The sequence below is a fragment of the Schistocerca gregaria genome, chromosome 8 (genome assembly GCF_023897955.1).
Source record: "Schistocerca gregaria isolate iqSchGreg1 chromosome 8, iqSchGreg1.2, whole genome shotgun sequence".
Taxonomy (NCBI): Eukaryota; Metazoa; Arthropoda; class Insecta; order Orthoptera; family Acrididae; genus Schistocerca; species Schistocerca gregaria.
Genome location: NC_064927.1, coordinates 354173730 through 354188817, shown reverse-complemented (window position 1 = coordinate 354188817; position 15088 = coordinate 354173730). Strand labels below are relative to the sequence as shown.

Below are 15088 nucleotides of genomic sequence, written 5' to 3'. Positions count from 1 at the left end.
CTTACATTTCGGCAAAATAATGCCTGACTGCATACTGCAAGGGTTTCTACTGCTTGTCCTGAAGCTTGCAAAACCTTACAGTGGCCAGAAAGGTTGCTGGCTCTCTCCCAAAATGAGAACATTTGGAGCAGGGCCCTCCAACATTTCAGGATTTTGATGATTTAACATGCCAATTGGACAGGATTTGGCACAATATATTTCAGCAGGACATCCAGCAACTCTATCAATCAATGCCAAATCTAATAACTCCTCGCGTAAGGATCAGAGGTGGACCAATGTTTATTGAGTTGCTAATTTGTGATTGTTTGTTTGTACATGAACCTCACATCTACTGATTTCCATCACAATTTGATAATTCTCTTGTGATCTGATTTTGGTTTTCATACATGTTTTGTGTGTGTATGTTCTTCATTTACAGATACCTGTTTCTTTGAGAGTTACATAATTTCTATCACTTAAGCGGCGTTAACCTTGATTTTTTTCTGGTGTTTTAGGTTGTTATTTGGATTGATGGGTACTACAATGTTTGTATCTATGTGGATATCTAACACAGCAGCTACAGCCATGGTCACACCAATTGCCAAGGCAGTACTAGCAGAGCTGAAGGCTGTAAGTCTAACACAAAATATGTATTTTGCAGAGAATGAAATAAAAAAACATGTTGATGATACTTAACAAATGCAGATTTTATATAAATTATATGTTGAAATTCTTCTTGATTTGAATTTTATCTGAAACAGAGACAGCACATTTAGCTAAACACATTTGTGGAGAAAACTGGTACACAACTGTATGAATAGTATCTGAACACCATGTGATACACCTCATCATCAACATCATATTTTTCATAATCTTAATCGTTATCATAATTTTCAACCAGTAATCCACAAATGAATCCAGCAATTATAATTTTTTACATCTTCATCACACCATTTCAAAAAGTGCCTTTCAGTTCATTAAAGTGTCTTTCAGTTCGTTAAAAATAAGAAAACTAATGCAAATGCAAATAAATTAAAATACCATAATACTGAATACAACATGCCAGTGATCAGTAGAGAAGAGAAATGAGATTTAAAAGGAGGTGCATAAAAGGTAAAAATAGGAAGAATATGTTTTCGAAGGGATGAGCCTATGTATAAGAAATTAAAATAAAGGGAAACATCAAAACAGTGTGCATGCACAGGCAGAGAGAATGCAAACTGTGTGAATCAGAAGAGAAAAGAATGAGGTTGTGGAAGAGAATTCAGCAGATAAAGAATAGTATGAATGAAATAGTGTGAACTTTGAACGCCAGATTATAAAGCCAGTATCAGTATCCAGAGGGTGTAATATGAGAGAAGATGATCTGCTGAATAAGATAAGGATGTCCAACAACAGCATTCAGGCTCAGTTTGTGGATTGTCAGCAGGTCATTATTAATTTTCTAGTGTCTAAGGGTCTCCCATAATTTTCATTCTCTCTCTCTCTCTCTCTCTCTCTCTCTCTCTCTCTCTCTCTCTCTCCCCCCCCCCCTCTCTCTTTTTTTTAAATTTTTTAATCTGGAAGTAGTTTTGTTTTGTTTCCTTCACCATCAGCATGTTACTTGATTTTCTATCTCTACCTTTTTTCTGGTGTATAGTGCGTGGTCCAGTCACATTAATGTGACCATCATCCCTGATCAACATCAGTTGCACCACTCACAGATGGCAGGTGGCGGCACTAACAGTGAAGGGTATATAAAGTGTTTCGAGGAGATGCGGAAAACAGTGCAGTTCTTGTCATAATGTAGAAATGGAGTGACTTGTCTGACATTAAAAGGGCTTGATCATTGGCTTTCAGGTCAAGGGTGTAAACATTTCTGAATTGGTTAAGTTTGTTGACCATTCACCTGCTACCGTGGTTAAAGTATACTGTGCACGGCAAAATGATGCTATCCAAAGCTGGTGCCGAGGCAACTGGGCCATATATGACAGGGGTGAGTGATGGCTGTGGAGATGTGTACAGGCAAATAGACCTGTAGTTGTTGAGCAGCTGACTGCCCAGCTGAACCAACAGACTACCAGCAGTATCTCCTCAACGACCATTGCAGCACATGGATTTTTCTTTGACTCAGTGGTATCTATCGGCAGGACATTACAACATGTCACACAGCTCACAGTGTTCATGCATGGTTTAGAGTGCATCAAGATGACTTTACTATTCTGCCCTGGCCACTAAACTCTCCAGACTTAAACTCAATCCTTGATTGAGCTGTTCACACCATGGATTCTCAACTGAGAAACCTAGCATACTGGCCACGGTACTGGAATTGATATTGCTGCACATCTGGAACCTCACTGACTCTCTTCGTGCCTGTCTCACAGCAGACCATGCTGCAAAAGTTGGTTATTGAGGCTTTTGAAAGGTGGTCACATCAGTGTGACTGGGCAGTGTAATGGTGATTGTTAGCTCATCACCATTGTTGACACTTTATCATTTGGTAAGTACATGCTACTCTTCTATCTGGAATGCTAGCAACTATATACTCACATTTTTAATGTAAAGGCAAAGTACAAAATTTGCTGTATTAGATTAAGAATATTTATTTCCAGCCACTAAGACAGAATTAATGGAGCAAAGGCTAATGCACATGTAAGTTAAATAATGTAATTGAGTCTCAACTCGTTTATGTTTAAATTGTTTCCTAGTAAGAAGAGACTAAAGGACTGGAAACAGTAATGACACCAAAGTGTAAGATGAACATGATGCTTAAGTCAAGGAAATTTTCCAAAACATTTCTCAGTAGATATACAAAGTGGGGGAAAATGATAAAGAAACAACAGGGGAATAGCTGTTGATAATAAAATCCCAAAAACTGCAAGTAATGAATTGTTGATAAACAATTGGAAAAATTAGCTAAACTGAGACAAATTGAAGGATGCACTGTTAGTAAAATTTTACATTAGGAGTTGAAATTTTGAAATACCTATAACAACACCAGTTCCCCAACATTGCTTACAACACTGTCATATACAGAGATGTCATGTCATCATAAATTGTTGTTAAATGCAGGAAGATTTGAAGGTAATCAGTGTTTGATCCAAAATCAACTGATCATCAAAATGCATGACTAATAAAAGCAATCCATTAAGTTTTAGCTACACAATAATGTTACTTAATGTGATACAGCAGTGATCACAGACCATGAAGATCATGTGCCAACTTTGCTTTGTTCCTCCACAGATAGCAATCTTGTGCACTTTGGATCCAGTTCTCATGGACGCAGAATTGTTAAAGATTCATTTACAGTTCATCATCTCATAGCTTTCTTGGTATTAGACAATAAATAATGCAAATATAAAGGTTATCAGTTCAACTAAATACATAAGAACTGCACTTAAAAAAACTTATACTGGAACAGTCATATAGTTAATGTGGTCATGAAGGCAACCAAACACAGCATTTTTTAGGAAGAACACTGAGAAGATGCAGCAGGCCTACTCAAAAGACTGCTTACAGTACATTTGTCTCCTCTCTGCTGGGGTATTACTGTGTGATAATGGATTCTTTGAAAAAGTCCAAAAAAGGGCTACTCATTTTATATTATTTTGAAATAGGAGAGAGACTACCATGGACTTGATAAGCATGTTGGTGTGTCAATTGTTAAAACAAAGACTTTTTTCTAAGATGAGAGATTTTCACAAAATTTCAATCAAGAACTTTTTCCTCAGAGTGCAAGAATATTTTATTGACACCACTCTATGTAGGGAGAAATGATCATCATAATGAAATGAGAGAAATCCTTGTATGGAAAGATTTAAGTGTTGACTTTTCACATACACTGTCAAAGAGTGGAACAGTAGAGAAATAGTCTGAAGGTGGTTCAATGAACCCTTTGCCAGGCACTTATGTGTCAATTTCAAAGTTGTCCTGTAGAGGTAAATGTAGATGAACACTATAATAAGTTGTATGTTAACAGGCAAAATCACTCAGTCTTATTTACCAAGTTAATGTAAAAGAATACACAGAGAGTATTTAAAGAAGAGCTATAAGCTTCATCAAGGATTTGTTTTGTCAGCACAAGAGAATCACTTAAATGTTCAAACTCCAATGGGAGGCACTATAAGAAATATGCTGTGCATCGCAGAGCACCTTACTCTAAAAATTCTGAAAGCCCACCAAACTGTATGACTCAAAAAAGATATAAATCAACTTATACCTTTCATCATGATCATCAAGAAAAAAATTAGAGAACTTTGGGTGTATACTAATATGGACAGGTAGTGACAAATTTTCTTGGTGTACATCATCTATGAATGGCATCAGAAATAGAGAAAATAATTCTAGTATAGCATATACCTTTGTCTTCTTACCACAGGGTGTCTTATGACATAAAGATGTAGATGTGTACAAGATATGCTGCTATGCTACTGAAAAGTAGAAGCTATTTCAGGAGAATTTATGGTAATGGTAGAAATCACATGTGAAAGTCACAGAAGCAATTATTGTCTAATGAATATATATTCTCAGTCACTGAGTAAAAGGAAAAACCTTTTGATATTTTGGCTAGGCTCAGTGAAAGTGATTTCCCATCATGTACCTCCAACATGTGATGATGCAACAGATGTGCAACTATGCCATGTGGATGACTACAATGAGACATTTTGCAGTGAAATATGTTTGTGCTTCAAATGATAACATAAATCAAAAGAGCAGTGAAGGCAAAAGTGAGCACTGTATATAGCCAGTTCCTCTGGAATAGTGTGAAATAGGCTTCCTAGTTCAGTAGCAGAAGCCAACAGATGGATAACCATTAACAGTGCATAATGACACCATCGCATAAACTATTGCACAGCCTGCCAACTGCAACATGGGTGAAGCCACATCTCATCACCCTACCTTCTCAATTCTGAGACAGTACTATATTCCTCCAGAATCTGAAATTACTGCTTTTTAGTTGAACATTATGACAGTGGTTTTGGTTCTGGATGCTGATAAACTATTAGGACTAATAATTAACACTTATTGTAACATACATAATTGTTTTATAGGAGCTGTTATTTTTTCTTGACCTTTTCCACATTAATGACTGTCTCTTTCATGCTGTACTGCTCAAAATAAAAATATAAAACACTACCAGTCATCTAAACAAAACTAAGAGAGTACTTGAAAGCAGCATGTTTGTACAGAGTTAAGGAATATTTTGAGACTAGTCCAAAATAAGTAGAAAGACATTTTAATATTAAGACAATATCTTGAGAAATATGCTACATATACTATGTCAGTGACAAGTGCACAAGCCATTTCTTAAGTTTCATTGACATTCAGGAGTTACAGCAGAGAATGAAACTGTGTGCATATACAATGGTTGTACCAAAAGTAAGGTTCCCAATGAGTTACAGACCTGATGGAAGTTGCTAGGCTAAATCCAACAACAGTGCCTTGCACAGGTGTTCCCCCACTCTTGAGCCCATTTGTCTGTGATTTGCTGCATCTCTCACTGTTGGCTTGGCAGCCATCAGAGATGGAAATGTTGATCGCCACTCCCACCAAATTTGAGGTTCGAGCAGTAATCTGGTTTCTCCATGCAAGGAAGTTACCGCCCATGGAGATCCACCAGCAAATGACTGAGGTTTATGGTGAAGACTGCATGTCCATTCAGCATGTCTGCAAATGGTGTAGGGCTTTAGATGAGGGTCACACGAAGGTTCACAATGAAGAACTGAGTGGAAGACTGTCGGTTTTGGATGCGATTGTCCAGAAGATTAACAGTGAGCTCCTCAAAGATCGAAGGGTCACTGTCTGTGAACTTGTTGAACACATTCCTGAAGCATCCCATGGCACAATTGAAAGAACTTTAACAGAAATGTTGGGTTATTGCAAGGTTTTTGTGCACTAGGTCCCCCGAATGCTGACTGACAGACACAAGGAGCAAGTTCTTGACTGTGCTCGCAAGTTTCTTGAACAATGTGAGGGGGAGAGGCAACAAGAAAAAGTTGTTGGACTCTATCATCATGGGTCATGAAACATGTGTGTTTCATCACACCCCTGAAACAAAACAACAATCTCGTCAGTGGCATCACTCCGGTGCACCGCCACCAAAAAATTCAAACAAATGCAGTTGGCAGGAAAGATTATGGTGACTGTGTTTTGGGACTGATTTCATGCAACCTGGGATGAAAATAAACTCTGTTAGATATTGTGAAACATTTGCCAAATTCCGGCGAGTGATCCAGAATCACTGCAGAGGACGACTGAAGGAAGGACTAGTACTTCTTCATGACAAAGCTCGACCCCACGTTGCTCATCAAACACAGGAGCTTTTAAAGAAATTTGGGTAGACTGTTATGCCCCATCCCCCGTAAAGCTTGGACTTAGCCTCCAGCAATTATCACCTCTTCCCCAAGTTAAAGGAACACTTAGGTAGCAAGTGCTTCAAGAGCGATGACGAAGTCCAAGCAGAGGTCACATACTTCCTCAATGGGTTGGCAGAAGACTTCTTCAATTTAGGAACACAAAAGATGGAGCACCGACTTCAAAAGTGGGTAAAAAAATGGAGACAACATTGAAAAATAGCCAAAAGTATAAGCTTTTTGACAATGTATAAATTAATAACAATAAACAATGTTTTCTATTTGTAAAAAATATGGGAACCTTACTTTTGGTACAACCCTCATATCTACCACAATTCCTTAAAGAATCAAACTCCTATGTATAAAACAGCTGATGACTTAAATATTTGATGTTAAGTGTGTAAGGGATAAAAAGTTTAGAAAAAGTTTGAAATTATGTTTAAAGTTTATAGGAAATTGATAAATGCTCTCATTATGAAATGCTGGATGAGTGGCAGAGAGTTTGGACTCCTTTTAAATCAAAAGCTAGTTTTTCACACATGTCAGTGTCTCCTGAGCTCTATGTTGTAAAGTGAAAAGTTTTGTAAAGATTTGAAATTATGTATACAGCTTGTTGGAAGTCACTAAGTGCTCTCGTTATCAAATACTGGATGAATATAGTCTGGGTAGTTGGCATGCAATAGTTTCTCTTTCTCAAGACATGTACACTGACTTTAATACTTGCCTTAGTGTGTAAACCTTTAACATAAGATTATACCACACCATTTAGAAATTTTAAATTTGGTCAGTAACTATATGAAATATTGAAAAGAAAGTTTTTGTTGCCCCTGAAAGCTTTTAGTTAGGCAACTTACAATGAAATTGAGGACCATGTGTTAGAAATATGTGTTAGAAATATTTTAGAACAATGCTAAATCAGGCATAAAAATTACATATAATTCAGTAACATCTACATTATGCACTTAATTACGCCTGCCACTGTTAAAAATTAGATGACAAACTACACACCACACAACAATTACTATTTCTTTATTTGTTATGCAATGTATTTAAAGCATCTTCAGGTGAGCAATCTTATTATATTAACCCTAGGGTGCCCAAGCCTTTTTTTCTAACTTGGATGCCTGGAGGGGGGGGGGGGGGGGTTCGATGAGCCCACAGGTATTAAATAAGTTTACTGACGAAATATTACAACTTTCAAAATGGTTTATGTATTTTAACTAAGGCATAGGTTTATAAATGTTGTTAATTGTTATAAATATTTGATTGAGTGAATAAAAAATTGACATATTACAATGCAAAATACAGATGTGTTCATATACAACAGACTACTCTGAGTCCTCAACTTCAAGGCAAGAGACACACTTCACAATTTTTTCTGATGTGTGTTACACACATGTTTATGACACTGTTCACAATACTGTTTTGGTTTACTTAGATTGTTTTACTTCTGCTTCTTTGTTTTAGCTTCTCTTACACAAATATGGCACCGACCTTTCCCTGCAGGAGGCTGACGTGTTTCTGTTGTCACTTTTGATTTTCTTTTGTAGAATAGTCTCCATTGATTGAACAATTTGGTTAGATAACCCTCTTGCATTGGCACTTCTTTCTTCTACGTGCAATTTCACTAGTTCCATCCCAGTTTGCGGAAGATAAAGTTTCCATTTGTTGTGTTTCTTTTAATTCCATCTTGGATGTTGCTGGATGAATATGGTGGTTGCATTGATAGCACAAATGTTGATGAGAGAGTAAAATACCCTCTTGCAGGTGTACATATGCGCCATTTGATCAATGGTATCAATTCCACCTTTAGTGGAATTATAATGTGGATTTATCTCGGTTTTATTCTTCTTTCCTCCAACACTGCCTTTATCTTGGTGCATTGTTGACAACATCAGTAAGTTTTTACTTGGTTTCGTTTTTGTTATGTATGTCACCAAAGTTACTGGAGACCTACCTGTTGATGGGTCTGTGAACATTAACATTGATGAATGTAGCTCTCGATTTGACGTGTTCTTCATCATGTCTGGAAACGCTTCCTATTTGACTGGAGAGTTCCTACTGTAGTAACTTTGTAGTCTTGGTATAACTCTTCCTCCAAATCCACCGATGCTACCAGACGTTTGATGACAGCTGCTGAACCCCATTCTTCTTTCGACAAATTCTTAGCATTACCTGCATAGGGTTCCATATTCAAGATGTATCTGTCAACTGCATCGAACATTGTACATATAAGGATGCCATACTTGCCCGGTTTATCCTTCATAAATACTTTGAAGGGGCAGTGCCCTCTAAACTAGCTGAGCATCTCATCAATGGTGAGGTGGACCCCTGGTTTATACAGTAGTGGAAACCTATCGTTCACTTTGTTGAAAACATCATGGATTGCTGTGAACTTGTCTGCTTCCCTTCTTAGCTGGAGGGTACTTTTGTCATCAAACCTTATGATTGCAATGAGTTCCTTGAAATGTTCTCTTGCCATAATATGCAACCCATTAGGTCTAACCAAAGATTGTGTACACTGACAGAATTGTACTTATTGGCCCCCCATAAATATCAGGATTCCTATAAAGGCATACAATTCTTTCTCATTAGTCAAAGTAACATTTCGCCTAACTTCCTGTTCATTTGAATGTTTTACTATAACATCCATGATGTCAGGCATAATAATTAACTTCAAGGCTTCTCCAGGTGAATGGCAAACACCAGCTGGAGTTACTCCTGCCTGCTCTCTTACTATATTAGCAACAGACATCCGAGGAATTCTAGGCTGTGTGGTTACGTACCTTCTTCCAGACTTGGCCACAATAACATCCGATGGTCACTGCCTGAAGCTGCGCTAGCTTCATCTTCTCTAAAATCCACATCACTTTCCCGATCTGAATCATACTCCATCCTCATATTCACTTTCACTCCCCAAGTCAGAATCTTCATCTAAAATTTCATTCAGAACTCTTTCTAAAGATGAGTCACATATTCTTTTAGTCTTATCTAAGTCTGGGTGTGAACAGGAGGGAAGTGCACTGACTCTTTGCAAGTTTACAAGATAAACAACAGCTGACTGACATCAACAATCACTTCCTCTGAAAGTAAACCGATTGTTGTGAATATCAAGAATACTAACCAACAAGAAACTAACTTGCATTGTTGTAGAGATGAGAAATACGAAATCCAACTAAGGGAAATTTTCTCTAGCATGGAAGCCTAAGGGGGGTGGGGGGGGGGGGGGGGGGTTGTTGGAGCCATAATAAGTTCATTTATTTTTTCTTTCAAAGCAGGAATTTTCTATAAAATATATTGACACTAATATTTCATAAAATAACCAACAAACAATAACTCAAAGGGAATATGTAGCATGAAAGTTACTTGGGCAAAAAAAGCAGGGACATAAAAAAATTGTGGATTCATCTAACCCCCCCAGGTGTCCTAGGGTTAATAAAATTTATGTTATTATTTAAAATCAGTGTCATCTACACTTTGTCAGTGTGGCTTTGAACCTAAAGATGATGGAGTGAAAACTCCTGAAATATGTTATGTAATGAATAAATAGTAGCAGTGATTGTATGCAATGTGTTACATTCATCATTCCACTAAGCCGCTGGTATGGTATTATGGAAAGTACAATGGCTTTAAAATGATGTTTTCAGAAAATGTGAGAGCAAAGTTAGTGGAAAAGTATGAATGCAATAAGTTTATGAAATGTTTCATAGTTCAGTTAGTAAGTAAGAGCATTGGAAAACATGGTGAGATGTAGCTGCAATAAGGACAGAACAAAACAAGAAATAGTGTATGTGATAAAAAGATAACGGGAATTTGCTACAGAAGAAAAAGAGAGAGATGTACAGACAGATGCAGAGATGCAAAGTTTTTCTAGAGAGAGAGAGATAGAAGTTTAAATTTCAGGACTCAGAGTGGAACAGTCACCTGAAAGTTTTTATTGACAGAGAGAGTAAATGGCTGACAAGAACAACTTCATGTGTCTTTGTTGTTAGGTAGGATGCAGTCTTCTGGAATGTGATGTTCTCTGTCAAAAGTAATGTTAATATAAATTTATTCTGCCTGAATGTTAACACACACACACACACACACACACACACACACACACACACACACACACACACACACACACACATTGTTCTGTGTCATACATACACACATACAAGCACCTGAAATATGAGTGCTATATTACAGCCTGAAACTATAAACCAACAATTTTCATTATTTTCCAGTATGAAAAGGCAGAAAAAAGGTCTGCAATTCTTGCAATTGACGAAGCCTTTGCAGAATACACTCAAGAAACAACTGGAAAAGAAACTAAACAGGACAGTCCAGAGTAAGTACAATGCAACTGACAAGGTCTATAAAATACAAAACATAAGAACATGTGGAATGAGAATAAAAAAATATTAAATGTGAACTAAATATCGTAATGAGAGTTTAAGGAATTAAATGTAAAGACTTAAAGAAAGGTCAATAAGAGCTACAATATTTCATATGAGAATCACATGAAACTGATGCAGTGCCTTAATTCACAATAAAGCAGGACTTTCAGGGCAAAGTTTGAGAGCAGTAAGTTATATGTTCCATGTAACACGTTTATATGGCTACAAGTTGGTCAACTGAGCATCTTTAACTTATTATCATTTCTGTTTGTGAGTTGTTAAGAAGGAAAAAACTTAAGCCTGCATTTGAAATCACCAATGCTGTCAGTCATACTTTTTATTTTTACATAAATGTTATCAAAGAGTTTCAGAATTATATTTCACTCCACTAGATTAGATTAGATTAGTTCTTGTTCCATAGATCATAAATACGACACTTTGTAATACTGTGGAATGTGTCAGGTTAATAAAAGGTGTCTATGCAAGATATTACATTACACAAAATATTACATGACACTTAATTTTTTTTTACTATATCCAAAAATTCATCTAATGAGTAGAAGGAGTTGCCATAAAGAAATTCTTTTAATTTCCTTTTAAATGCTATATGGCTATCTGTCAGACTTTTGATGCTATTAGGTAAGTGACCAAAGACTTTTGTGGCAGCATAATTTACCCACTGTGTGCCAAGTGTTTCATAGCCAGGTATTTCATTCCATTGTGTGCTAAAGGTTGATCTACCAGAAAGCAGCACAGGTAACTTTCCCTCCTGGTGTTGTTGTTCTTGTCATCAGTATGAAGACTGATTTGATATCATTCTCCCTGCAAATTTATATAAAAATTTAAACTAAAACAAGTATAAAGGTTTACATGTTCATTAAACTAGATAAAGAGGCAGTGGTGTCATAATTCAAAGAGGGATTGGTATCATCTGGACAGGAGCATGCAAAGAAGTTGTTGCACAAATGTAGAAGACAAGCTGCCTAGGTACCTGATAGATATGTAGCTGGTTGACATTTTGGAGAGTCACGAACAAACTTAGAAGCAACTTCAGGCAGGGTCCAATGAAGTTCAAGTTGTATATAAATGACCTGGCAAGCAGTATTAATAGTAAACCCAGACTTCTTGTAGTTGATGAATTTATGTATAATGCATACATTTATGTATAATTTATGCATTATGTAGTCAGAATCTGACAACATTTCAAAGTGATGCAAAAGTTAGCACTTTTATCTTTCTCAATATTTAAAGTAAGTCGACAATTTTCAGAGTAAGCATTCAGTATTGTTTTGATGGATAGCTTGTTACACCCACCATTTACAAAACTGTAATTTTTCCAATCAACTGTTGAATGATTAAAGTCTCCTCCAATGATGGCACTGTGATTGTGAAACATACATACTTGTGAGATGTTTTTGCTAAAGTTTTCAGTTACATCTGGGGGTGACTATGGTGGCTCATAGAAGGACCTAATTACAATTTAATATCCATCTTTGACTCTCACTCTTGTCCAAACACTCTCACAAGCAGATGTCATTTTCTCCCTTCTGAGTTAGCACCATGTAAACATTTGTCCTTTCATCCCTGGAACACCATGTATGTCATAAAAAATGGTAGTTCATTATGATAGTGTTGCAATATATATTATCCAAACTACTGTGAACTCCTCCAACAATTACAAAATATTGCAGGACTTTCACTGCTGGTTGTAATCATTAGCTTGGGTCGTGAGCAGCATGGTACAATTTCAAGGAGACAGAGATGGAAGTCCAATGACAACATTTAAAGGGGAATCACACTTCATTAGTATGTAGTTACACCAGTTCATTTTTTGTTATTGTAGTCCCTATCAAATGTGGTACTGAATGACTTTCATGGCAGTTATAAATTTTAGAAATTTTTCGTTAAAGTTCACCTCATAACAGTCCCAAAAATGGGACAACAATGAGCTTGATTCATAGATAAATAGCCCCTTGCATAATTAATTTGTCTTTCTGACTGTAATGCACTTTATCTTTACAGAAAATTTTGTACATAAAACCTCTGACATTTTATTTCTTACTGAAGTACCACTTGCACTTATTTCTTGAGAACAAATTTTATTACTTTACAGGCTGTATTCACTGCACCCAATCAGAACAGGTGAACTCCTGAAACTCACTTTATCACACCTTAATTTGTATGCAAATTGTTCATGGGGCAGCTGAACAAATAACTATTTAAGCTCAAAAAATGTTTAATTAAATGATTTAGTCTTCAAACTTATGCTGATAAGAACATGAACTGATTATATCATGCTACTGTCTATTTATGCCACTATACAATTTTTGTACTTGACTTGGTGTCCAAATTGCAAAAGCCATGTACAACACTTTAGCATATTGTCTACTTGCTGCTCTCTGATGCTGACTAGCCTGTTGCACTCTTTTTGGATTTATGTGACACATAATGCTGAATAAGCTCTTAATCAGTCTTATCATCTTATGTTCTGATCATCACAAGAAGTTAAACTATGGAGACACACTGAGTTTGACTGCGCCCATCAACCTCTAAAGTGATGCTGTGGTATTAGAGTTGAAAAAGGGACTAAATTTTTCATCCACTCCAAAGACTTTGCCCATCAAAATTCCTTGTGAGACTGTTAAAGGAATAAGGTAAGAGACTTGTAGGCCCACAACTAGGATGCTTGCACCCAATCAAAAGACCAAAACTGATAAAAGAAAAGTGCTCTGTTATTTAAGAGATGACGCAGAAATAGTAATTTTGTCTGCTGACAAGGGAAACACTACTGTTCTCCTTCCTGCAAAATCTTCTTTTAACAAAGTTGTGGATTTACTGCAGGACTCGGATATTTTTGTCTCCAAAAAGATTCAACAGATGGTACAATGAAAGACATCCACCTCCTCAAATGCAGCCAATTTACTGACGATCTGAAAAAGAACTTAAGAGTATGAGCAACAGTTTCCTCATAACTCTATAAAGCCTGCCAAAGATACATAAAAGAATTCTGATTTGCCCCATAGTAAGCAATAAAGGAGGTACTACATACTACATAACAGAACATCTGACTTGTCTTTTGAGCTGTTTGGTAGGGAAATGAGAGCACCATACTTGAAATTCAGTAGACTTTATAAGGTAACTGAAGAACCTGCATCTTGAACCAACTGACATATTAGTGGGTTTCGATGTAGTCTTTCTGTTCATGTGAGTGCCTCTGGTAGGTTGACTACAGCTCATAGTAGCTTAGCTGAGAAAGGATATTTTAAATCTTTCCAAGCATTTGCTTACCTCAGATTAATTTTTATTTAATGACCAATATTGTGAGCAAACTGATGGTGCTGCCCAATGTCTCCCATAGAAGCCATCCTTTTTATGGCAGACTCTGAGGACAAAGCACTTAAGTCAGAGGTTTTGAAATGTGTTTTTGCAGATATGTAAATGATAATTTGTGGTATGGCCATATGGGACAGTAATGCTTCTGTCATTTTTGGAACATCTTAACTCTATCCACCCTAAATCTACTTTAGTTTGGAACTGGAGAAAAGTAAGACCTTTAATTTATGCAAGTCTTGGTTCTTAGAAAAGAAGATAGCTCCTTGGGTCACAGTGTACTTCATAAACTAGCACACACTGACCTTTATCTATCAGCTACAAGTTGCCAACACCCCCCCCCCCCCCCCCCCTCCGCCCAATGCACCGGTGTTCAAAAGGCTAAAGCTATCTCAGATGCAGCAGAACTTATCCATCTCTGCTTTGTATTTGTCCAGAATGGGTACTCCAAAAGCAGATTCAAAATGCATTTCATCTAAGACACACTAAACCTCAAGAGCATGATGTTTTTTGCAATTTATTTTGGTGGCGTGTACTCTAAGATTTACAGGCTATTCAGGAGACATCAAATAAATTGTGTCTTCCACTCTCTGATGTAAACAGACAACCTAGGTCTGTGGAGACCAGGAATATACTGAAGTCCTTGCCAGAGTGGGAAATCTTACATTGGCCAGACATGTCACACTATTAAAGACAGATATGATGAAGACGGACGTCACACCAAAATAGGGTCAGCCGGAAAGAATCTGCTGCTTAACACTTTCTTGAGATGGGACATAATAGGAGCTGTGCACAGATGAAGATCCTCCGTCTGTCTCCACTCCATCATTAAAGAAACAAATAAAATACAATAAATAGCAGTTTAATTAACAGAGACATGGGATTTCAGCTCAGCAAAGTGTGGAAACTAGTGCTGGTAGCAGTAACAGATCATCAGCCGCAAACAAATGAATAGAGTGAGATAGCACAGATGGGAGTTGAAGCCAGGACAGTTAAGTCAGGCACCAACACCTGGCTTGTGCACATACACTGGGACCATGACTTGTGGTCCCACTTTTCTTGTGC

General features: G+C 37.0%; 1 protein-coding gene across 2 annotated transcripts in view; it reads left to right on the top strand.

Annotated features, from left to right (window-relative positions):
- The window catches only part of LOC126284841 (protein I'm not dead yet-like), a 235286-nt gene that overhangs the window by 161603 nt on the left and 58595 nt on the right, over nucleotides 1–15088 (top strand). For both annotated transcript variants that reach the window (XM_049984068.1, XM_049984067.1), the window contains exons 4-5: nucleotides 495–609; nucleotides 10541–10644. In XM_049984068.1, coding sequence (XP_049840025.1) covers nucleotides 495–609; nucleotides 10541–10644 — 219 coding nt within the window. The remainder of the gene's footprint in view (nucleotides 1–494; nucleotides 610–10540; nucleotides 10645–15088) is intronic.